This window comes from Saccopteryx leptura, chromosome 6 (assembly GCF_036850995.1).
Source record: "Saccopteryx leptura isolate mSacLep1 chromosome 6, mSacLep1_pri_phased_curated, whole genome shotgun sequence".
Lineage (NCBI taxonomy): Eukaryota > Metazoa > Chordata > Mammalia > Chiroptera > Emballonuridae > Saccopteryx > Saccopteryx leptura.
In genome coordinates this window covers 191,608,572-191,633,230 of record NC_089508.1, presented here as the reverse complement: position 1 = coordinate 191,633,230, position 24,659 = coordinate 191,608,572, and the positions used below count along the sequence as shown (strand labels likewise).

General features: G+C 45.0%; 1 protein-coding gene and 1 non-coding gene across 3 annotated transcripts in view; both read left to right on the top strand.

The window, feature by feature from the left end:
- Nucleotides 1-24,659, top strand: part of LMTK2 (lemur tyrosine kinase 2) — a 73,303-nt gene that overhangs the window by 6,230 nt on the left and 42,414 nt on the right. For both annotated transcript variants that reach the window (XM_066342291.1, XM_066342289.1), the window contains exons 2-4: nt 21,280-21,404; nt 21,745-21,889; nt 22,833-22,906. In XM_066342291.1, the coding sequence (XP_066198388.1) occupies nt 21,280-21,404; nt 21,745-21,889; nt 22,833-22,906 (344 nt within the window). The remainder of the gene's footprint in view (nt 1-21,279; nt 21,405-21,744; nt 21,890-22,832; nt 22,907-24,659) is intronic.
- On the top strand, nt 22,394-22,552 carry LOC136377692 (U1 spliceosomal RNA). Its single transcript, XR_010746368.1, has one exon. It is a non-coding gene; the product is annotated as a U1 spliceosomal RNA (small nuclear RNA).

The following is a 24,659-nucleotide window of genomic DNA, read 5'->3' as shown; positions in this document are numbered from 1 at the left end:
AAAATTTTGGCTTATGTGACTTTTTAAGGTATAGAATATATTGGTACACCAACATTTTTGTGGTTTGTAAATAAATAAATTTACATGAAATGGAAGGCATGTAAAGAGAATTGACTGATGGGTGGGCTGTGTGATCCAAAAAGGTTGGATTCATTATAGTAGTCTACAGTTCGCGTTTAGCGAATACCTCTTGTTTCTTTAAGTTCTGCCTCTTTCTTCACCCAGGTTACAAGGACTGTGTATAATAACATCCTTAGTATTTCTAGTGTCTGCACGGTATCTCACAGTTTGCAGATGATCAATGAAAGTTTGTGGCTGAGGATGATCAAGATGTGAGTTCACAGACCAGGTGTTTGTGTGTGTGTGTGTGTGTGTGTGTGTGTGTGTGTGTGTGTGTGTGTGTGTGTGTGTGTGTTAAAAGGAGAGGGTGTAAGTTTAGAGCCTATAATTCTTCTGTGAACCTTGTTTTTCATCCAGCTGTGAATGTCCACTGATATGTGAGGTACTTTATAGTTGTTTTACTTTTTTCACAATAAACTTTTTATTTTAGAACAATTTTAGACTTACAGAAAAGTTGCAAATGTGGGACAGAGAATTCCTGTATATCCTTTCTCAGACTTCCCTATTGATAGCATGTAACTTTAGTGTGTAGTACATTTGTCTCAAGCAGGAGCTATTATTACTAACACGTTGTTGTTAACTAAAGTCCATCCTTGATTCAGATTTCTGTAGTGTTTCCCTAAGTCCTGTTTCTGTTCGAGGACACATTACATTTAGTTGTTGTGTCCCCTGAGGCTCCTCCAGTCTGTTCTTTATTTGATGGTCTTGGCGGTTTTGAGAAGTACTGGTAGGGCATTTTGTAGAATATCCCTCTGCTGGCATTTATTTGATGCATTCGTCATGATTAGACGGGGGCTGTATGTTCTGGGAGGAACACCACAGAGTGAAAATGCTGTTCTCATCACATCATATCACGGTTACATGCTTTCAACATGATTGCCATCGGACATGTTATCTGAACTTTCACCAGCTAAAGGAGGTGCTTCTACTCCCTCTCAACAATTCCCAGACCCTCTGACTGTATTCTTAAGCCTGAGAGGTTTCCCTTCACGTGATCATCGGGCAGATGTGTGTTTTTTGTCAGCTTTCTCCACGGTAAAGTGACTTTTTCCTCCCTTCGCTAGACTGTTGTGTGCACGGCCCACACTTACATGGTGATGGGTTATACATCCCACCTCCAGTACTGTGTTATTTATTTTGCTGCCTAATTTGTACCAGCGTTGACCACTGGGAGCTCCTTCAGTTGGCTCCTTTGTCCTGTGTTTATTTTTTTTGTTTTTTTTTTTAAGCACCTCCGTACACTCTGGTACTACAGGAAGCCATAGGATCGTCTTGCATGCTCCCTGCTCCAGCCCAAGAATCATCTACTTCTCCAAACTGTTCCTTTTTGTTTGTTTGTTTTGATTTTAGAAAGAGGAAGGGATAGGGAGGGAGATAGGAACATTAATCTGTTCCTGTATGTGTCCTGCTGGGGACCAAACCAGCAACCTAGTTTGCTTGGTGGTGGCACCGTGGATAGAGCATTGACCTGGGATGCTGAGGACCCAGGTTGGAAACCACAAGGGTGATGGCTTGAGCACGGACTCATTCAGCTACAGCACAGGCTCACCAGCTCGAGTGCAGGGTCGCCAGCTTGAGCGTGGGATCATCGGCATGATCCCACGGTTACTAACTTGAGCCCAAAGGTCGCTGGTTTGAGTCCAAGGTCGCTGACTTGAGCATGGGGCCACGGGCTTGCCTGGAGCCCCCCAGTCAAGGCATGTATGAGTAGCAATCAGTGAACAAGTGAAGTGCCACAACTACGAGTTGATGCTCTCTTTCTGTCTGTATCTCTTTTTAAACAAAACAAAACAAAAAACTGGCAACCTCTGCACTTCGGGACAATGCTGTAACCAACCGAGCTATCAGCCAGGGCCAAACTGTTCCTTTTATTGCAGGGGTCCCCAAACTATGGCCCGTGGGCCACATGCAGCCCCCTGAGGCCATTTATCCGGCCCCCACCGCACTTCCGGAAGGGGCACCTCTTTCATTGGTGGTCAGTGAGAGGAGCATAGTCCCCATTGAAATACTGGTCAGTTTGTTGATTTAAATTTACTTGTTCTTTATTTTAAATATTGTATTTGTTCCCGTTTTGTTTTTTTACTTTAAAATAAGATATGTGCAGTGTGCATAGGGATTTGTTCATAGTTTTTTTAATAGTCCGGCCCTCCAATGGTCTGAGTGACAGTGAACTGGCCCCCTGTGTAAAAAGTTTGGGGACCCCTGTTTTATTGGATGGAGAAGGATATTAGAAACCAAGATCTGCACACTGGATTTGCTCACTGCTACAGGGACTCTTATAGTAGGGTTTAAATCTCTGTTTCCTAAGTCTAATCCTAGGTGTTGTGAAAAGAGAGAGTGAGTGAGAGATTTTTGGAGGGACAAAGGACCTTTTAAAGACAGGTGACTTGGAAGGGCCGTGCTCACGTTTCCTGTCTGTCACCCGACCCCCTGTTAATCAGCTAACACCACCACGAATACTCCACATCCCATGTTTGAGATATAATGATATTGACTGGAAGTTTTAATTTTCGAGCAATGACTGTTTACAAGGTAGATTAGCTTTACTCTCTCCAAGAGTAGCCTAATCTCAAGAATATGAAGAAAACCTCTTAGACTTAAGAATTTGAAGTTATTTTAGGGGGTCTGTCAGTTTTGGAAATTGTTGAAAGGGATTGTGGGCAGCTCCTTAAGTAGGTGAAAGTTAAGATCAAATGTCTGATGGCAGGTCTCTGGATGAGCATGGGTGGGAGACGTGTTTTGAATTTTTTACAGAGCTTTTCTCCCTCTCTCTCTTTTATTATGAAAAGTTTCAAACATACACAAAAGTAGAGGAAATAACATAATGCACCCTCATGTACCCATCACCCAACATCAACAATTTTTGATTTGTGGGTGTGTTGCTCGCCTGTACCCTTCCCACTGGCTCAGAACCCACTGTTTTCATGTAAACCCCAGCTATGTTATCAGTTCAGCTGAAAATGTTTCGGGGACACAGTAAAGATGTTTTTATAAAACAGGATCACTTCCTCAAGATCACCTAAGGATTTGTAGGAGTGCAGGTTTTGGAGCTCCAAACACATCAACTGGATCGGAATTCTGGAGGCTGGCCTGGAAATCTGCATTTTTTTTTAAATTTTTTTTTTCCATTTTTCTGAAGCTGGAAACAGGGAGAGACAGTCAGACAGACTCCCGCATGCGCACGACCGGGATCCACCCGGCACGCCCACCATGGGGCGACGCTCTGCCCACCAGGGGGCGATGCTCTGCCCATCCTGGGCGTCGCCATGTTGCGACTGGAGCCACTCTAGCGCCTGAGGCAGAGGCCACAGAGCCATCCCCAGCGCCCGGGCCATCTTTGCTCCAATGGAGCCTTGGCTGCGGAAGGGGAAGAGAGAGACAGAGAGGAAAGCGCGCCGGAGGGGTGGAGAAGCAAATGGGCGCTTCTCCTGTGTGCCCTGGCCGGGAATCGAACCCGGGTCCTCCGCACACTAGGCCGACGCTCTACCGCTGAGCCAACCGGCCAGGGCCTTGGAAATCTGCATTTATAATACTTTTCTGGTGATTTCTCTGCCCCCACTACACAAATATTTTGTCTTCTACTAGAGACGAAAGTAATAGCAGTTATTTAATATAAATCTGTTGGCTTGTGTAAATAGTGAGATTCAAGGAAGGAAGAACAATGTAAAATTTAAAAAATTTAAATTAATGTTAATGCTTAAAACCTGAAGAGGTGAGGTCATTGTTCCTGACCGCTGTACAGGAATATGATTCTGAAGAATCTTCCCGTGAAAAGTACCTGTTCTGTAATCACAAAGGAATTTAAACACTCCAGGGAAGAACACCCTTACAGCTCTAAATACCTTTGATTTTTTTTTTTTTTTTAACTTCATCCCCTTTGGAAGTCAGTATAAATAATAACCTCTTTATGTTTTATAAATATCTGGTATAAATAATCAGGAAAAACCGTGACCTGGTCGCCTGACAGTCAGATGTGGGCACTGGGAGCAGAGAACCTAGTGTTGTAGACATGCTGGCCGCCCACCCACTGCAGCCCGGCCTTGCAAGGAGTCTCCGCTAGAGCAGATGTAACTCGGTGACATTCCTGATCCCCCAGGCCGTATGTGTGCACACTGCCACGGAGGAGCCTGGGTCTTGACCTGTTCACTAGCTTACAAGGTTATTTTTTTTCCCAGGACAATATCATGTTCACATCTTCGGGTTGTTTTTTTGTTTTGTTTTGCAAGAGAGAAGGGGACAGAGAGACGGGAAGGGAAAGAGATAAGAAGCATCAACTCATAGTTGTGGCACCATAGTTGTTCATTGATTGCCTCCTCATACGTGCCTTGACTGGGGCTCCAGCCGAGTCAGTGACCCCTTGCTCAAGCCAGCGACCGTGGGGTCATGTCTGTGATCCCTTGCTGAAGTTGGTGACCTCAGGGTTTCGAACCTGGGTCCTCAGTGTCCCAGGCCAATGCTCTATCTACAGTGCCACCACCTGTTCAGGCTACATGTTGGGTTTTTAAAAGTTCATTTCTTCAAGCTAGTTGATTTGGGAAAAGTCTAGGATTTGTAGCCTATATCATATATTTCAACTAATACTTAAAAAACAAACAAACTAGCAGATGTATTTTGATGTTTGTGGTGATGTACAAAATGTTCTTATGATTAGCTAAAGAAGTAAACTACTGTATCTCTGAAACTGCTACATTAAAATGATTATAAAATCAGCTGGGTTTGATTGAGAACATAATAGGCTTATATACTAGTACAGATAATTCAGGACTCATTTTTGGAAATACATATGCTTTGAATAGGAGAAAACAATTTAGTTAAAAGCATCTATGATAGAAAACTTTGAGAAAGAAATAGTTCTTATCCCAAAGTGAAACCACTATAATTTAATTTTTAAAAGCTCTTTTTTTCTCCCTCTGTTCTCCATGTTCAAAGTTCATCCTGAAAACCTCTTTTATGACCTTTTTTACAATAGAAAACAGCAGACTTGAGTTTGATATGATGTAATTGCAACTTTAAATTTAGGAAATTAAAGGTCTAAGACATCTTGGACTTAGAAGATAGAGGAAAATGAGGTTGCAATCATTTTGCTCACTTAAAAATATCTATTTTAACCAACTAGTAATTGTGACATTTCATAGTTTCAGTTTTGATTGCAAAATAGGTGTTGCAATCTATTGGCTACCTCTCAGATAAGCCTCTAAATTTAAGTTTTATATATTTTTTACATTGCAAATTCTTCCTGGGAGCCCTCAGTAAAGTTAACCTGTATTCCCTTTAAGAGGAAGAAATTCTTCTTGGTCCTGTACTTCTCTAGAGTGGTTCTTTGTGTCTGTAGCAACTGTTACTTTCCAGGGATCCAGCCTGCCAGTTACAGTCTGGAGTTGCACTTGACTCTGACATCAGACTATTATTAAAACCCAACACCTGGACACTGATTGCTAGTGAGACACTGAAAAATAACAAACTTACCAAAATAGTTCTCTGGGAACACTTGACCAGAGGCCTGCTGCCAGGGTCTAGTCCAGAAATCTATAATTTAACTTATTCTTTTGAGAAAAAAATTAACTTGAACAAAAGATCTGATTACCAGTATTAATCATATAGGCCAGGGGTAGTCACCTTTTTATACCTACCGTCCACTTTTGTATCTCTGTCAGTAGTAAAATTTTCTAACCGCCCACCGGTTCCACAGTAATGGTGATTTATAAAGTAGGGAAGTAACTTTACTTTATAAAATTTATAAAGCAGAGTTCCAGCAAGTTTAAGCATATAATAATAATTACTTACCAAGTACTTTATGTCGGATTTTCGCTAAGTTTGGCAGAATAAATCTTTATAAAACAACTTACTGCCTGACCAGGCGGTGGTGCAGTGGATAAAGCGTCGGACTGGGATGCAGAGGACCCAGGTTCGAGACTCCGAGGTCGCCAGCTTGAGCGTGGGCTCATCTGGTTTGAGCAAAAAGCCCACCAGCTTGAACCCAAGGTCGCTGGCTTCAGCAAGGGGCTACTCGGTCTGCTGAAGGCCCGCCCGTGGTCAAGGTACATATGAGAAAGCAATCAGTGAACAACTAAGGTGTAGCAACGCGCAATGAAAAACTAACGATTGATGCTTCTCATCTCTCCCTGTTCCTGTCTGTCTGTCCCTGTCTATCCCTCTCTCTGACTCACTCTCTGTCTCTGTAAAAAAACAAACAAACAAAAAACTTACTATAGTTAAATCTTTTTATTTATACTTTGGTTGCTCCGCTCCTGCCCACCATGAAAGCTGGAACGCCCACTAGTGGGCGGTAGGGACCAGGTTGACTACCACTGATATAGGCACTTGCTAGACTCATAAAATTTTGGAATTATAAATCCTTTAAGATAGAACTTGAGAGCGGAGATACCAGTTCACAGGTGAAGGAACTGCAGCCCAGAGGAGGGGCGTAGCTGATTCAGTCCCATCCCGCCAGTCAGTGGCAGACTGATTGTAGAATTCGGGGTCCTAACGTTCAGCCGCCCTGTCCACCAAGTCCACTGCCTCGCACTGTTGAGAATACTCTCATTGGTGTGATTGCCACACAAATTCCAGTCATTTCTCTTCTGGATGAATTCTGTTTGCTCTCTGAAAACAGTGAGATAAAGTTCAAACACAGTTGTCATATAGTTGTTTCTTGAAGTATTGAAGGTAATTCTGTAGTGAAATTGAAGAAGCTGAAGCCCTGCTCCTATGATTAGGCTAAAATAAACCATTTGTTTTTAACTTTTTTTAGTCTATAAGAGTAATTTCGTTTGCACATGTGAAATGAAGTTGCACTGTTTAAAGGTGGTGAAATATATTTCTGATTTTTAAAAAATTGTAATGATAAATGTGTAGATATTCACTTGTAAACATTTTTTCTTTCTAGGATGTCTTTTAGTTGAATGGTGGCTTTCTTGAAATGAGCTCTCTTTTTGTTCATTTTTGTCTCTTCATTCTACTATGGAAAAGCCTTTATTTTTTTTGTTACATTTTATTTCCAGGCTTTCCTCCTCTCCACACACACAGACACACTCAGTTTTAAAATAGCATCTTCTCATGAATATAATAACTCCTCTTATTTCTGAGGATATTACGTATAGTGTTTCTTTTCTTTTTTTTTTTTTTTAAAAATCCCTGTATTGTCTGCTTCCTTCAAGTACCTTTGGGTTAGTCACTTGTAACTTTTTTAAAGAGGGTGTTTCTCCCCTATATGTCAGACGATCCTTTGGAAGTCTGCTCATGTGTAGGAGTGCGGGACAGCGATGGGAGTTGTCCTCTCATGCCACACTCCATCTCACATCTGCCACCAAGTCCCGGGCACACTCTGCTCTCACCCCTCTGCTGTTGTTGAGCATAGGCGCGTGCACCCTGTGTGCATCACGCAGGAGCTGTGTGACCTTGGAGAGGCGCCGTCCCCTCCACTGCTCAGTCTCTTCATTTTTAAATGGGGTTAATAATAGAACATACCTCAAAAGTTTGTGGGATTGGGTGAGTTTAGAATAGAGCCTGGCACATGGTAAGCACCATTCAGGTATTATTTATTTGTATAATCACCTGGGCCAAGCCACCATCATTCCTTTTTTTTTTTTTTACTAAATTAATAAATTTTACTTTATTAGTTGTGCAAACTGTGTTGGTTGATGGTAAAAGAATGTTAATTGCCCAGTAAATGTAAAGGCTGGACGAGCAGGATAAGGTGAACGGACGCGACCGGGCTGGCCTGGCCCGCTCCCTCCGGCGGGGTCCACCCTGAGAACACAGCCCTTGGAGACGGGGCACTGGCTCGTCTGCAGAGCAGGGCCAGAGCTGCATGGAGCAGATAGGCACGAGGATTCCCGCGTCTGGGACAGGGCTCCGCAGCTGGGACAGCATCCTCCCCGGCCGCTGCTCCCTCCCATGGCGTCCACCTTTCGCTTTGGACACCGGGGTTTGTTACCTCGCTGTGATGCTGTGCACGTGGTGGCAGGCGCTGCAGGTAGAAGGGTGGCAGCGCTGTCTTTCCCTTGTGACCAGCCCGTTCTGCAGCCAGGGCAGAGGAGCAGCCCCCCCCCCCCCGCCCCATTTCTTGCATGAAGTTTGGGTAATATCAGAAATGCGTTTTCCGATCACTCCATGTGAAATAACTAAGTCCCCATCTCCTGCCTTATTTTTCCACACGGCTTATCAGCCTCTGAGCGCCGTCTGTTTGTTTCCTTCCTTACTGTCTGTCTCTCTGCGAGCCTGGAGCCGTTTCCCCACTTCCAGGTGCCCAGAGCCTGTGGTAACGCCTGTTTCACAAGGACGCTTGGTAAACGTTTGGGGCAGGGAGGACTGCTGTGGCCGGGACTTGTTGACAGTGGGGTGATGCGGCAGCCAGTTGAGTGAGACACACCTGCCCTGTGGCGCTTTTATTACCTGTAGGTCTCTTATCTTGGGCTGGACATCTGAGTGTCTGGAAGACTTAGTTATGTTGGATTAAGTTGTCATTGGGTCTGTTTTTATGTATAATATGAAGACACATAAGTGGAGCATTATCATGACACCCTAGTAAACCTGTCACTGTGTGCTCTAGAACCTTGTCGAGGTCAGTATTGTAAGCAGCTTCTGGCTTAGTTATGAAGATAGTACTTAAAAAAGAAAACTTGACTGTGAATTCTCTGCACACATCCCCCGGACCCAGCCATCTCTGTGGTCAGTTCAGCTGTGTCCATGTGGATTGACTTCCTCTCTGAAGAGAAAACTTTTGAAAGATACATTGCCTAAGACTATAGTTCAGTCATATTAGCAAGAATTTAACTTAGACCTTACTTAACCTTAGGAAGCTAGAAAGCTTCTGAGATCATAGACTATCAAGGTGGTGTAGGAAATTAAAAAAAAAAAAGTGAGACATGTTTTTCTAGAACTTGGGGTCTGTCCTACCTGGGAAGTAAGGCGCACTCATCTAGGTTCTCCTGGCCTCTGGCCCTGCGTGCAGACATTGTTTGGGCTGACGCTGTGTGGTGACTCCAGTTCTGCCCTTGATTTGCTTGCACGTTTGTACAGATTTCCATGGGACGTTGTGTGGAAAGACAGAATGTTGTCTCCCCCAGACAGTAGCAGTGCACCGACGTGTCCAGTGTCGGGGCAGAAGCCCTGGGAACCGGCTGTGAGGTTCTTCTGGGACCAGAGGCTGCCTGTTCCTGACCTGGCTTCCTGGACTACAGGAAGCTCTGATTCAAAGCTGCCGCCAGCACATGAGCACAGTGTGGGGTCACTCCCCAGCGTACCTGTGCCTTCAGCTTCAGAGTCTAGTTCATAAAGTACTGTCTCTGCCATCATTTTCCCAGGGTGTGGGGCAGTCGTCTGACAAAAGTCATCTAAATCTGACATTCCTTCAGCCAAACTGCACCTCTTTAGATGAGAGCTCTTCTATGGTAGCTTCCATCCTAGTTAGTGTTTTTAAAATTGGGATGAAGCGAACCTTAGATAACAAAGTTTCGTGGAATAGACTGAGAGAAATGGCAGTTGCACATGAAATAATCTCATTCACAGTTATTCAGTCAGCACTGAGATTATAGAACCTTTCTGCAGAGTGAGTTGGCTGACCTTGAAAATCACTTTTGAACAGAACACTGATTAGCACACAATGCAGTTTGGTGTTCTAGGCTGTTGACACTTTGGCTTAGGGGTCTTTGTAATTTCTGATTTATCACTTAGATCAGGGGTCGGGAACCTTTTTGGCTGAGAGAGCCATGAACGCCACATATTTTAAAACTAGAAAGCCCGGTGGTCATACGAAATGACCGCTGTTCTAGATATTATAAATTGTAATTAAAATGAGTTGTGCAAAGGTGTCTGCTAATTCAAACTGAATTACCCAGGGCAGGCGGCGAGGATACCCCTTTGCTTACTGCCCCACAGGGTTTCCCCTTTCTACTTGCTTAATTGCTTAAAGTAGAGTGCAATGAAGGAAACCACTGGTGGTACATTTCTTAAGAGCCACCGCTAGCTCAATAAATAAAGGTGATTTAAATAATAAAATGTTAATTCACATGTCAAAGATCTCTTTGTATACAACATTTCTTGTGTAGATCTTTCCATCATTTTTAAGCTCACCTTGCAGAGGACCATCAATTATTTTTAATTTTACGTCCGTTCTTTCACGAACTCTTGAACAGGCAACATAAAGTTGACCGTGTCCAAATGCAGGCTCAGGTAAAAAAAATGCCAACACGCTTAAACTGCTATTTCGTTTGGCCCTGAGACTTATTGATGGTCGTAGCAAAGACAAGTTTTACAGGAAATTGTGTACGTCTCAATTGAAAGACGCATTTGCTCTGCCACTGAAGCAAGCCTTGTCTTTCTCTGCTCAGTGGTTTCTTTTTGTCGAGAAAGCCGTTTTTGTGCAGCTTTAGCTCCTTTTCTCTCCTCTTCAGTGCTGTATTTTCTAGGAGGCATTCTTAAAAGAAATTACGTTAAGACGTAGTTTTTATGTAAAACAGATGATTGCCAATGCAAACAAATGTTCACCTTCCTCCTGACCCACTCAATTTGTGTTCAGCCGTAGCAACTTCACCCCATTCACTAGTACAGTTACGCAAGCAACCAATAAGCTATCGGCGACAGACACTTAAGCCACATATAATAAAGATGTAATTCCGTGAGAGCCATACAACGACCTATGTTCGTTACGCATTATTCAATAAAAATTGGATGTTGTCCCGGAGGACAACTGTGATTGGCTCCAGCCACCCGCAACCATGAACATGATCGGTAGGAAATGAATGGATTGTAATACATGAGAATGTTTTATATTTTTAACGGGTTTTTTTTAATTTTTTTTATTCATTTTAGAGAGGAGAGGGAGAGAGAGAGAGAGAGAGAGAGAGAGAGAGAGAGAAGGGGGGAGGAGCTGGAAGCATCAACTCCCATATGTGCCTTGACCAGGCAAGCCCAGGGTTTCGAACCGGCGACCTCAGCATTTCCAGGTCGATGCTTTATCCACTGCGCCACCACAGGTCAGGTGTTTTTTTGGTTTTTTGTTTTTTAAAAAATTTGTCTGTGAGCCAGATGTAGCCATCAAAAGAGCCACATCTGGCTTGCGAGCCATAGGTTCCCAACCCCTGACCAAGATTAGATTACTGTTTTCTGATTAGAGTACTGTTTTCTGTCTGGTTGGGTATATTTAGTGCTGTTCTCCATTTTTTCTTTCTAATATTAGAACACATCAGGGACAGTCTAGATTATTTAACATAGATGTATTATGACATTAGGAGGCAAGGAAAACATTTAGTGACTTAAGATTCTTTGTATGGGAAACCTTTGTGCTAGGTGATTTTTTAATTTTGAAGTGTTAAATAGAAATGTGTGGTCTGCAGTGATTGTTTTTTTCTCCCAAGTAGTGTGATTAAGTCTCTGGGATGTAAAGCTACTTGTCAGCATGTTGGAAAGGACAATAGACTTATTGGTCCTACCCTTTAAAAAAAAGCTAAAACAATCTATTTTAGAGGTGGACTTGAGGTCAAGACCAATTTGGAAGATTGCTGGTCCTTAGCTTCCCTGCGTTCTATCAAATTTCCTTTGTCTAGTCAGCCCAGTGGCCACCAGTTTTCATTGTCAAGTAGATACATGAATCTCTCATGTGAATTTCCTGAGCCAAGAGGCTGGAGAAAAGAGAAGACAGAAGACTTAACGTATCTGACTTGCGGTAACAGTCGTACAGTCCTTTTCTGTTCCCACACTACTGTGTTCTGGGCAGAGGAAGAGGAAGGCCACATGTACTGTCCCTGTGTCCCTGGCACCATCGAGGAAGGATCCCTACCAGTGGGGATTGTGTTCCTAAATTAGTAACCTTACAGTGTTAAGGGATGCATTGGGTCACCCTGCATAACCCCTCCTCAGAAGGTACCTGTCTTTGGAGATGAGGCCTTTAAAGAAGTTCCTTAGTTGCTAATCCAATATGACTTGTGTCTTTATAAGAAGAGGAAATTTGGATGCACAGAGACATCAGGGATGTGCTCACTTGAGAAAAGACCGTGTGAGGACACAGTGAGAGGAAGCCACCTAAAAGCCAGAGGGGTCTCAGGAGGAGCCAACCCTGTCAGCACCTTGACCGTGGACTTCCAGTCTCCAGAGCTGTGAGAAAGTAGCTTTCTGTTGGTTGTCACCCAGTGCATGGTATTTTGTCATGGCAGCCTGAGCAGACTGACTCACAGTGTTCAGGCTGCCACAAACAGTCACAGCTTAGAAAGCGTCTACTAAGGTTCCTTTCTTTACCAGTTTCGTAGTGATGGCCCGTGGCCTTGGCCAGTCCGCAGTGGAGCCCATCTCCGCAGCCCAGCATGTCCTGGGCTCTTAGGAGAAAGGGACGACTTTGGGTTTTTGCTTTGCCGGCACAGAGTGAATCTGCCCACCAGCTTCCGGTGGAGTGAGATGACGTGGACAATGTGGTGTGTGAATGAATACTTGTTATCACAGGAGACCAGGAAACCCACTTATTTTAAAAAACAACAACAGTAATTATACTGCTAAACATGAATTGTAAAATGGGTATATTAAAAATGTTTGTGGCCTGACCAGGCGGTAGTGCAGTGGATAGAGTGTTGGACTGGGATGCGGAGGACCCAGGTTCGAGACCCCAACGTTGCCAGCTTGAATGCGGGCTCATCTGGTTTGAGCAAAGCCCACCAGCTTGGACCCAAGGTTGCTGGCTCAAGCGAGGGGTTACTCGATCTACTGAAGGCCCACAGTCAAGGCACATATGAGAAAGTAATCAATGAACAAGTAAGGTGTCACAATGAAAAACTGATGAATGATGCTTCTCATCTCTCTCTGTTCCTGTCTTGTCTGTCCCTATCTGTCCCTCTCTCTGACTCTCTCTGTTTCTGTAAAAAAAAAAAAAAAAAATGTTTGTGGGCCTAACCAGGCGGTGACATGGTGGATAAAGCATTGGCCTGGGATGCTGAGGACCCAGGCTTGAAATCCTGAGGTCACCTACTTGAGCGCGGGCTCACCAGCTTGAGTACAGGGTCACTGGCGTAAGCCCAAGGGTCGCTGGCTTGCACAAGGGGTCACTCGGTCTGCTGTAGCCCCCCAGTCTTGGCACATGAAAAAGCAATCAATGAACAAGTAAGGTGCCACTGTGAAGAATTGATACTTCTCATCTCTCTCCCTTCCTGTCTCTCTCTCTTGTGCCCTTTAAAAAAAAAAAAAAAAAAAGAATGTTTGTGGGAATTCTCTGAGTCCTCAGGAATAAGTGATCAACTACTGCTCACAAAAATTAGGGGATATTTGGCTCAGTGGTAGAGCGTCGGCCTGGCGTGCAGGAGTCCCGGGTTCAATTCCCAGCCAGGGCACACAGGAGAAACGCCCATCTGCTTCTCCACCCCTCCCCCTCTCCTTCCTCTCTGTCTCTCTCTTCCCCTCCCGCAGCCAAGGCTCCATTGGAGCAAAGTTGGCCCAGTCGCTGAGGATGGCTCCATGGCCTCTGCCTCAGGTGCTAGAATGGCTCTGGTTGCAACAGAGCAACGCCCCAGATGGGCAGAGCATCGCCCCCTGGGCATGCCGGGTGGATCCCAGTCTGGCGCATGCGGGAGTCTGTCTGACTCCTCCCCGTTTCCAGCTTCGGAAAAAATACAAAAAAATAAAAATAAATTAGGGGATATTTTATAGCTTCATATTTATTTTGAAATGTCCCCTAATTTTTATGAGCAGTATATTAAGACTAGGAAGAGCAGAACCACCCAAACAGTGTGCATTAGGGATGATGAGTAATAGGAGGAAAATATTTGTTGAGTAAGAGCATAAAATTATCAAAGGAGAGATACTTTTATAATGTTGTTTGACCCTGGAAGCCTCAGTTTGGTTAACCAGGAGATGAATTATGAGGTTCCCCCTCCCCACTAGCTGTCTCCCCTCCCCTCTTGCTGTCTCCCCTCCCCACTTGCTGTCTCCCCTCCCCACTAGCTGTCTCCCCTCCCCTCTTACTATCTCCCCTCCCCTCTTGCTGTCTCCCCTCCCCTCTTGCTGTCTCCCCTCCCCACTTGCTATCTCCCCTCCCCTCTTGCTGTCTCCCCTCCCCTCTTGCTGTCTCCCCTCCCCACTTGCTGTCTCCCCTCCCCTCTTGCTGTCTCCCCTCCCCTCTTGCTGTCTCCCCTCCCCACTAGCTGTCTCCCCTCCCCACTTGCTGTCTCCCCTCCCCTCTTGCTGTCTCCCCTCCCCTCTTGCTGTCTCCCCTCCCCTCTTGCTTTCTCCCCTCCCCTCTTGCTGTCTCCCCTCCCCATTAGCTGTCTCCCCTCCCCACTAGCTGTCTCCCCTCCCCACTTGCTGTCTCCCCTCCCCTCTTGCTGTCTCCCCTCCCCTCTTGCTGTCTCCCCTCCCCTCTTGCTTTCTCCCCTCCCCTCTTGCTGTCTCCCCTCCCCATTAGCTGTCTCCCCTCCCCACTAGCTGTCTCCCCTCCCCTCTTGCTGTCTCCCCTTCCCACTTGCTGTCTCCCCTCCCCTCTTGCTGTCTCCCCTCCCCACTTGCTGTCTTCCCTCCCTTGCTAGAGCTCCTTTCTTTGTCAATGTCTCTCTCACTTTTTTCTTTTCCTTCCCTTCTTTTCTCCCCACTTCTGATTGAATGCCAGGCTTTGTGCTGGGCCCTGGGAGTCACTGGTGGAGTGTTATACAAGCCTGGTCCCCACCCCGTTTAGCTTGTGGCCTCGTGGGGAAGACATATGGGGCATATGGGGCATGTAAGGCACTGGTGTGATAACCTCCCTGACGGGGAAATACAGGGCATATTATGGGTCCAAAGGCAAGGAAGGGGCTCTAACCTGTGGGAACAGTTTCTAAGTTGAAATCTGAATGGTGAGGAGGAATTAGTGGAGGGGTGTGTCAATGGGGTAGTTTCCTGGTAGGGGAGGGTGAAAATATCTGTGACGTAATGGGAAATACATATTTGGTCTTTGTCCCTCTTTCCTGGCACAGAGGTCCTAAATCCCTTGGAATTGCCTGAGTAATAGGGGTAACAAGCCCCTATCAACCATACCTGAATTTATGCTAATGACGTGACTCTAGGTGGACCCCAGATAGCTTTAGGATGGCTGGTGGCCAGAGAAACCTACCTTGTGATTAGAGGGTTCGAACTTTCAGCCTTACCCCTTGTGACTTGAATCACTTGGTAACCAAAGAGTAAATATGAGGAAGTTTCTCTTTATAAAAGTAAATCAAGTAACTGACTGAAGGAATGACAAAATTAGAATATCAGCATTTTGTGATCTCTAATAGATCGAGCATTGATCATTTCTTTTTTATCTAGGGACTTTAAAATTATTTAATCCAAAAATGGCTTTACAGATGACTCTTTAGTTAATTACATATGTGTTCAAGTTCTAAAAGAGGTTCTAGGAAGGGATTTATAATGGTTGAATTAATAATCAGGTGGTACTCCTGACTCACTCTGAGTCATTACCAAGAAACTGCATGCTCCAGATTACCTGTCTATAAAACAGATAATAGCTATCTACCTCTTTGAGTTTCTCAGGTTTTCTGCTTATTAAATCAAGTATTAGATATCTTTTAAGATGGTTTGAAACTGTAAAATGGCAGCTGATAGAATGTGTTTTAGAGATGCTAAGGATGTTTTAATTGGGGTCTAGGGGAAGCATACTATGTACCCCAAACCTCTAGTTACCCTTGTTCCCAGTTTGCAATGGGTAAAGCTGCCTAAATGAGACATTCCTATGATTGTTGGTGTTTTTCTTTAGTAGACAGTTGGTTTGACTGATGCATTTCTGAATGTGGTACACGGAGAGTGTTAAAGGAGAACTGTCTTGCTTCGTGGTTTCCTAACAGTTGTTATCGGGAACCCTCCTGGGACTCGGTAGTTTGACCGCGGGAGCATGGGGATTTTAGCAGTAGCTCCTCATGGCTAGAACGTACTTCCTCTCTGTGGCTTATGCAAACCCACCTTACCTTCAGCCTATGCTAGGTTGGTTGTAGTTCTTCATTTCATGGGTTTTTCTTCATTGGTATGTATATAGAGGTTTTTGTTTTTTTATTCAGTAAAAGGAGGAAAGGCAGAGACAGATTCCCACATGCTTCCCGACCGGGATTCCCCCGGGGAATCCCACTAGGGTGCCATGCTCTGCCCATCTGGGGTGTTGCTCCGTTGCTCAGCAACCAAACTCTTCTTAGTGCCTGAGGCAGAGGCCTTGGAGCCATCCTCCGCTCCTGGGGCCAACTCCCTCCAATTGACCCATGTCTGCAGGAGGAGAAAGCGAGAGAGAGAAGCGAGAGGGGGAAAGGTGGAGAAGCAGATGGGCACTTCTCCCATGTGCCTGGGTGTCGCGGTCCAGCCACGACAAGTCTGTTATGGGGTCCTCGAACAGGAAAAGGTATGGAATTAAATAAATGATAGAATTAAAGATATATACATAAAGATGGGTTCGGGAGGACCATACGGTGAGCAGTCTCTACTACTCCTAAGCCAATGCAATGGCGCCCCCAGAAGCACATCTGTCTTTATTCAGGGAAAAAAAGGGGTCCGTTAGCAACTCAATTGTTTCCAAGACAACTGAAAGACAACCCCCACCATACCAGTTAGATCTAACTTTACACCAAGAAACTAGCTTCTAGCCTCTTCTGGAGAACATGGGTGGGACAAGCAATAATCAGGTATAGCTCTCTGTTAACTGGGCAGGCGAGATGGGTGGTTAGGCCCAGCACCTGTCCCCAGGATATAAAAAACCCTGTTTATATTTCGGTCCCCAACACCTGGGACATCTGCATGCTGGGCTGACACTCTACCACTGATGCAACTGGCCAGCAAGTACAGCACTTGACACTAATCAAGAGAAAAATGTGGTAAATAGTTTTTGAAAGGGGTAAAACTGTAAACATTTTTACTTAATGCTACCTAGTAAGTTCCTTTTCAGGCAGTCATTTGTAGAATCCTTTCAGTGGGACTGGTGGACACTAAGGTAGAGTAGACCCTTGTATACATTGAGGAAATCTGAATATAGAGCAGCAGATGCCATTGTGGTATCTTAACAGAGATAAGGATGTACGTAGAGCAAATAAGTAAAACGGGTCGGGAACCTTTTTGGCTGAGAGAGCCATGAATGCCACATATTTTAAAATGTAATTCTGTAGAGCCATACAATGACCCATGTACGTTATGCATTATCCAATAAAAATTTGGTGTTGTCCCGGAGGACAGCTGTGATTGGCTCCAGCCACCCGCAACCGTGAACATGAGCGGTAGGAAATAAATGCATTGTAATACATGAGAATGTTTTATATTTTTAATGTTATTATTTTTTATTAAAGATTTGTCTGAGAGCCAGATGCAGCCATCAAAAGAGCCACATCTGGCTCACAAGCCATAGGTTCCCGACCCCTGAAGTAAAAGGTAGGGCAGAACTTGGCATAACCCATTGTTTTTAACACGGGTATTTTTCATGCCTAGTGACTCACAGGAGACAGTCTTATGAATCAGTTAATTGAGATGCCTTCAGGCAGTTCTGATCAAACTTGACAATAAATAGTGTATGATGATAAAAAAATTTATGGAAGGGAGGGAAAAGTAATTTAATATTTGCTATGTGGAGTTTGGAGGAGAGCCCCAGAAGTGTGAATTGTCTTAATTAACGGTGATGGACTTTGGTTGGTTCAGAGTACTTAGGTTAGTTAGGCTGTTTTTAAGTGTTAAAAGTTAACCTCATTGAGGCAGAACAATTTGGTGTCCTGGGAAGTGGGGGAGTTTACACTCAGTGCCCCTGAACCTGGAGTCTGGGGCCACTTTTCCACTTATCTGCCCTTCTCTGTGATGCGGAGCTGGCCACATTCCCTCACAGATGTTGTGGCGATCAAATGAAATCATACTGTTGTGTTTTATCAAAGCTCAGATATGATCGGTTATGACACACCTATATTTCTGTGTCAGTAAACAAGAAGAAACTCTGCCAATGACAATTAACTTTCCAGTGTAAGATGCACCTAATTCAGGGATGTTAAAATGCGGTGGACAAACTACATTTTAAAAATAAGTAAAATACAGTGTATATGAAAGTGCTTCACTATAATAAGCCTCAGGAGTCCTATTTAACTTTTGTTGTATGAGCTGGCAGGAAAACAAAGTTATGAGAATAAATACCAGTGTGAACTCACAGGCCAGAGTAGCTGGGAGAACCGGGAGAAGAGAGAGAATGAAGTGATCTTTCTGGGTCCTCTCCACTGTTAGAAAGTTGGCTCTCGGGCCTCATGTAGTTTAGTTTAGAAATGTACCCAGCGTCTAGATCAGGGGTTGGGAACCTATGGCTTGTGAGCCAGATGTGGCTCTTTTGATGGCTGCATCTGGCTCACAGACAAATCTTTAATAAAAAAAAAATAATGTTAAAAATATAAAACATTCTCATGTATTACAATGCATTTATTTCCTACTGCTCATGTTCATGGTTGCGGGTGGCTGAAGCCAATCACAGCTGTCCTCTGGGACAACACCAAATTTTTATTGGATAATGTGTTACGTACACGGGTCATTGTATGGCTCTCACGGAATTACATTTTAAAATATGGCTCTCTCAGCCAAAAAGGTTCCTGACCCCCGGTCTAGAGTTAAGGAATTCTTTCTCCCTGAAAGTTGACGTCCCTCAAGATTGGCTTTTGAGATGAATCACCACGTCACTTTGTGTTCAGGGTATGGATTTTCCTGTTTTAGATAGTGTTGGTTTAGAACTTGCAGATTCTTAATAACCCTTTGTTAACCTATATTATTTGTTAGCTCCGAGTCTGAGCCCTACTTGTAACAATGCCTGTTTCAACATTGCATTCACAAATAGACCTTTTGTTATTGAAAAGGAACTTAGTTCTGTTTACACTTGATTTTAGACCTCTCTGCTCTCAACTGAAGTCATTTCATATTCAAGAATGTGTTTTGCTCACGTAGGAGTTTGGATCAGTTTTTTTCTTCAGTACTACAGTTTGGAGAAAAGCGGTGGCATCGTTCATTAACTTGTTTTCATGCCACCCCCTTGGTGCATTTGAACACATAATTAGATGTAGATGAGGATTTTAAGGAAAAGCGTTTTTGACCTTAACCGTGGGGATCACTTCATAATGTGTATGTGTATCAAAACATTACATCATACGCCTTAAACTGACATCATGTTATATGTCAGTTATAGCTCAATAAAGCTTGGGAAATGTTTATTTCTTAGTAAAACACAAGTAGATAGTTTGCCTTAACAAACAAAATGCTTAAGCCCTGGCCGGTTGGCTCAGCTGTAGAGCATCGGCCTGGCGCGTGGGGGACCCGGGTTCAATTCCCGGCCAGGGCACATAGAAGCGCCCATTTGCTTCTCCACCCCCCCCTCCTTCCTCTCTGTCTCTCTCTTCCCCTCCTGCAGCCGAGGCTCCATTGGAGCAAAGATGGCCTGGGCGCTGGGGTGGCTCCTTAGCCTCTGCCCCAGGCGCTAGAGTGGCTCTGGTTGTGGCAGAGCGACGCCCCGGAGGGGCAGAGCATCGCCCCCTGGTGGGCAGAGCGTCGCCCCTGGTGGGCATGCCGGGTGGATCCCGGTCGGGCGCATGCAGGAATCTGTCTGACTGTCTCTCCCCGTTTCCAGCTTCAGAAAAATACAAAAAAATAAATAAATAAAAAAGCCCTAGTTGGGTAAGATGTTTTCCAGATAACTCCCCTTTGAAAGTGAAATGTAAAATGCTCTAGCTCGGAACTATATACCTTTTCTAAAAAAGGTTAGATAGTGAAATATGTTAGGCTTTGTGGCCCACAAGCAATGTGTTGCATATTGTTGTTCTTGTTTTAACAGTCCTTTAAAGATATAAAAATCATTCTTGGGTGCCCCTGGCCCCATGACACTGCCGTGCAGGAAGAGGCCGCAGGTAGGGTTTGCAGACCCTGATCTAGTAGGAAAGCTCCTGATTACGACCAAGGCTCCTCGGAGAAGTGGCTGCTTCTAACGCTGGAGTAAGGAGAGTACAAGAAGAGCCTGGAGCTAACTAATGCCAGCCAGTGAAGAAGTGTGGGGCATAAAGAAGAGGATGCGGGGTGTCCAGGAGGCCCGGTAGTCAACCGGAACGAGCTCTCAGGGCCAAAGCTGAAGCAATTTGAGTGACAAAATGATGATAATACTGAATTATAACCCCAAGACTGTAAACCAGATATCTGTGAGTCCATAACTACGTAAGTGAGGGAGAAGGAGCAGATCTTTCTGTCAGAAGAATTGCAATTAATAAATGTGGAAGGAATGAGGGAAATAGAAAATCCATTAGAACATCATAGTATTAATGGCTGCAGGCAAGATGCAGTAACAAATGAGAAAACTGGTGTGCAGACACCGAGTATTTGCACAGTCTCAGTGTGTCTCCCCCCAAATGACAATTAAATGTGATAGTTTTAACATGTATCTACAAATTCTGTGATGTTCTCCCTCCAGGAAGCTTACTTCCCTTCCCTGTAAGTGTGCACTGGACTTTGGGACCCACTTTTAAGGAAAAAGTGGTAACTTGACAGTGGTGAAACCCAGCAGAAACCACCTGGGCCGAGTGATCAAGGTTCATGTGCCCAGGAACAAGTCATGCCAACATCATGTGCCCTTGGTATGATGGGACGAGAAGGGCCGTTCACCCTGTGCTATTCTGGATTCTTCTGACATATCCATAATTCAGTCCCATCATGAGACAACCCAAATTATGGAATATTCTACAAAATAACTGATCAAATCTCTCCCAAAGTGTCAGTTATGAAACACAAAGACTGATTGGAAAAGATGAAGGGGACATGATGATGAAATGTAGCGTTGGTAGCCTGGGTTGAATCTGGAAAAGCAAAAGGATATTAATGGGAAAACTGGTAAAATCCGAAGACAGTCTAGGTTGAGTTAGTGGTGGTGACCAGTGTTACTGTCTCAGCTCGGATAAATGCGCATGGGAAAGCCATGCTAATGGTCCTGGAAGCAGGGGTTATGGGCACTCTGGATCGGCTCTGGAACTCTCCTGCCAATCTAAGATGGTTTCAAAACAAGATCTTTAAAAACCCTAACTTCTTATCCTGGATTGGTTATCAGCTTTGTCTTGAGCATTTAAGCATTATTTTACTAAGCCTTGGTTCCATTTACACTTGGTGGAAATATATTGATTCATTTATGAAAGCTGACTTTGGGATGTTTATGATGTTAATAGTACTAATTTCTCTTTCTAGGAGAGTCACCTGCTGCAGACGTTTCCTCCTCTTTTGTGATCCTGTCTGTGTGCAGTTTCATTGTATTAATCACGTTAATTGCAAATTGTGTATCCTGCTGTAAAGATCCAGAAATAGACTTTAAGGTGAGCACCTTGAAAGTAAAATTTTGAACCTAGAAGAGTATTTCCATTTTAAGTTCCCTGTTCACTATTGAAAATTTTACATTTAACTTCAAGCTATCAGTTTAAAAAGTTACATAAATATGTATGACTTATTTTTAAATCTTATTTATGCTACTATTTGGAGTTGGAGAACACAATTATATATGCTTTTTACTTGAAATAAGTATGAATTGAGAAAGAAATTATGGCCACATGTTCCAAATGAGTAAATAAATGTTCATATCATAGATGTTAGCCAATGTGTTTTAGGATTGCTCTCAAACTGGTCTATTAGATACAATATTGCTTTTTTTGATTTTAGGAATTTGAAGATAACTTTGATGATGAGATAGATTTCACACCACCGGCAGAAGATACGCCCTCTGTTCAGTCCCCAGCGGAAGTGTTCACACTGTCAGTACCGAATGTCTCGCTGCCAGCCCCATCCCAGTTCCAGCCTTCCGTAGGTAAGACCTGTCTACCTGTCATGTCTTCCTGAGTCATTTCTGAGAAGTGAGGCTGGGAACCTTGCTGCTGATCATAAAGCAAGCGGACTGTCTCCTCTGTGGGCTCGTTTCTCTTCTGCCCCCTGCTGAGGCTGAACGGTCAGGCCCCTTGCTTTTCTGCAAAAGCTGAGCCCTTTGCTTTTGGAAGCTGGATTCGTTACAAGAGGGGACTGGCCTCCTCAGTCCGTTCAGATGGAATGCTCAGACGGGGCCCCTGCCTTTGTATTAGTAGGCAGGCTTGTCTGCTGGCCTCTGCTGGGTGGACACTGCCATCTCCTGGGATGGCCTGTGTTTGGGAGGAGGGCTGTGTTTGGATTTGTTAATCAGGTGAACTTTTTATCCCAAGACAGGGAGGGACAGTCCCTGGGGTTTCCTACTCCACCATGAGACAGGACTCAGCGAAGGCCGGCGGGGTGGTGACTAGAGGTTGCAGTAGAGTGGCTGGGGTCGGAAAGAAACAGCGCAGTGCTGAGGTGGCCGGGGAGATCCCGTGATCACGAGGGTGGTCTTCCCGGGCGAGGCGTGTCCTCGTGCTCCGGGTATGCCGGCCCTGCGATCGCCCTAAGTGTGGGAAACTCGACTGCAGAATGTGGTCGTGGGGGGCTGCGTTCACGCTCTTCCCCTCGAGAAAAAGAAAGAAATAATAGAACAGTGCAAGGCGTTCAAGAACCAGGGCGGGATCCTCATTCAAAAATATGGTCAGCTTTAAAACTTGCAGCCATTTTGGCATTGTTAGTTTTAAAGAGATGTTTTATGTATTCATTTCTCCCTTTATTAGCACAAGCATTAACTTTATGTTGGTGTTGTACTTTACAGGCTGTATTAGATTAAATACTTAATATTTAATTTATTTCAGTTGAATACTTACATTTAGTTTGTAATGTTCTTTTCTTTTCTCCTACAGAAGGTTTGAAGTCTCAAGTTGCCCGCCACAGCCTAAACTATATTCAGGAAATTGGAAATGGCTGGTTTGGAAAGGTAAAGTGTCGTTCACTTTTATTTTTTTCCCCTCTTACTTGTACTGCTTAGAACTTAAAGCTGATTAAGAATTGTGCTGTGTGACATTCCATGTTCTCTCTAGACATTCTAGTCCCGATTGACTTTCCCCATTGCCCCCTGAACCCTCACGGGCATGTGGGCTTCAACATTCCTGGTCGGTAAGTTCTTCCAAGAAGGTTGTTTACTTATATGTCAGAGATTTTCCTAATTGTTGGCATAAGAACAGTAAGAAGGGTAAAGACACAGGCATTTTAGAAGCTTTTTATCCTCCACAAGTTAAACTATTTGTGTTTTTTTTTTTCCCTTTTCTCCTTATGACATTTAAACCATTTTGTAAGTGCAAATGGAAAGTATTATTATAATGGGGACCATCTCAAAGAACTGTTTTCTGTTTCTCATAGTGACCTGTAGTAACAGCATTTTGTTGCTTTTTTACCAGAGTGTTCAGAAGGAATAATTTTATTATAACAACTGTTTCCACGATGTAGCAGTCATTCTCTGTAGCTGGTTCCCAGTTGAGCAATGATTGCATCATAAAAGCAGGATGGTCAGGACGGGAAGATGTGTGTGCTCTGTACTGAAACATCTCGTGCTTCTTGTCTTTCCATGCAGAGTGTCTGTCAGGCCTGCCGCTTTCATGTCATACAAACTTTATTAGTTACCGAGTCCTCTAAGCCATTTAGCAAAACCGTTTACATATCACACGTACCGTGCTTGGGTTTGATGTGGAGGAAGATGGGGAGAGGCCTGGCCTGTGTCATGCTGGGACTGTGGCAGCAAACGAAATAGAACCCGTGTCCTGGCAAAGCTGAGTGTTGTAGTGTGGGGGTGGCCAGACAGTCACCAGCCAGCAGTAGGAGCCGGGCTGAGGGTGGCCAGCATGCTGTGATGAGAAGAGGTGCGGCCCCAGCTGGGCTGTCAAGGGAGCGTACACAGCACTAGGATAGTAGGAGCCGGGCTGAGGGTGGCCAGCATGCGGTGATGAGAAGAGGCGCAGCCCAAGCTGGGTTGTCAGGGGAGCGTGCACAGCACTAGGATAGTAGGAGCCGGGCTGAGGGTGGCCAGCATGCGGTGATGAGAAGAGGTGCGGCCCCAGCTGGGCTGTCAAGGGAGCGTGCACAGCACTAGGACAGTAGGAGCCGGGCTGAGGGTGGCCAGCATGCGGTGATGAGAAGAGGCGCAGCCCAAGCTGGGTTGTCAGGGGAGCGTGCACAGCACTAGGATAGTAGGAGCCGGGCTGAGGGTGGCCAGCATGCGGTGATGAGAAGAGGTGCGGCCCCAGCTGGGCTGTCAAGGGAGCGTGCACAGCACTAGGACAGTAGGAGCCGGGCTGAGGGTGGCCAGCATGCGGTGATGAGAAGAGGTGCAGCCCAAGCTGGGCTGTCAAGGGAGCGTGCACAGCACTAGGATAGCAGGAGCCGGGCTGAGGGTGGCCAGCATGCGGTGATGAGAAGAGGTGTGGCCCCAGCTGGGCTGTCAAGGGAGCGTGCACAGCACTAGGATAGCAGGAGCCGGGCTGAGGGTGGCCAGCATGCGGTGATGAGAAGAGGCGCGGCCCCAGCTGGGCTGTCAAGGGAGCGTGCACAGCACTAGGATAGCAGGAGCCGGGCTGAGGGTGGCCAGCATGCGGTGATGAGAAGAGGCGTGGCCCCAGCTGGGCTGTCAAGGGAGCGTGCACAGCACTAGGATAGCAGGAGCCGGGCTGAGGGTGGCCAGCATGCGGTGATGAGAA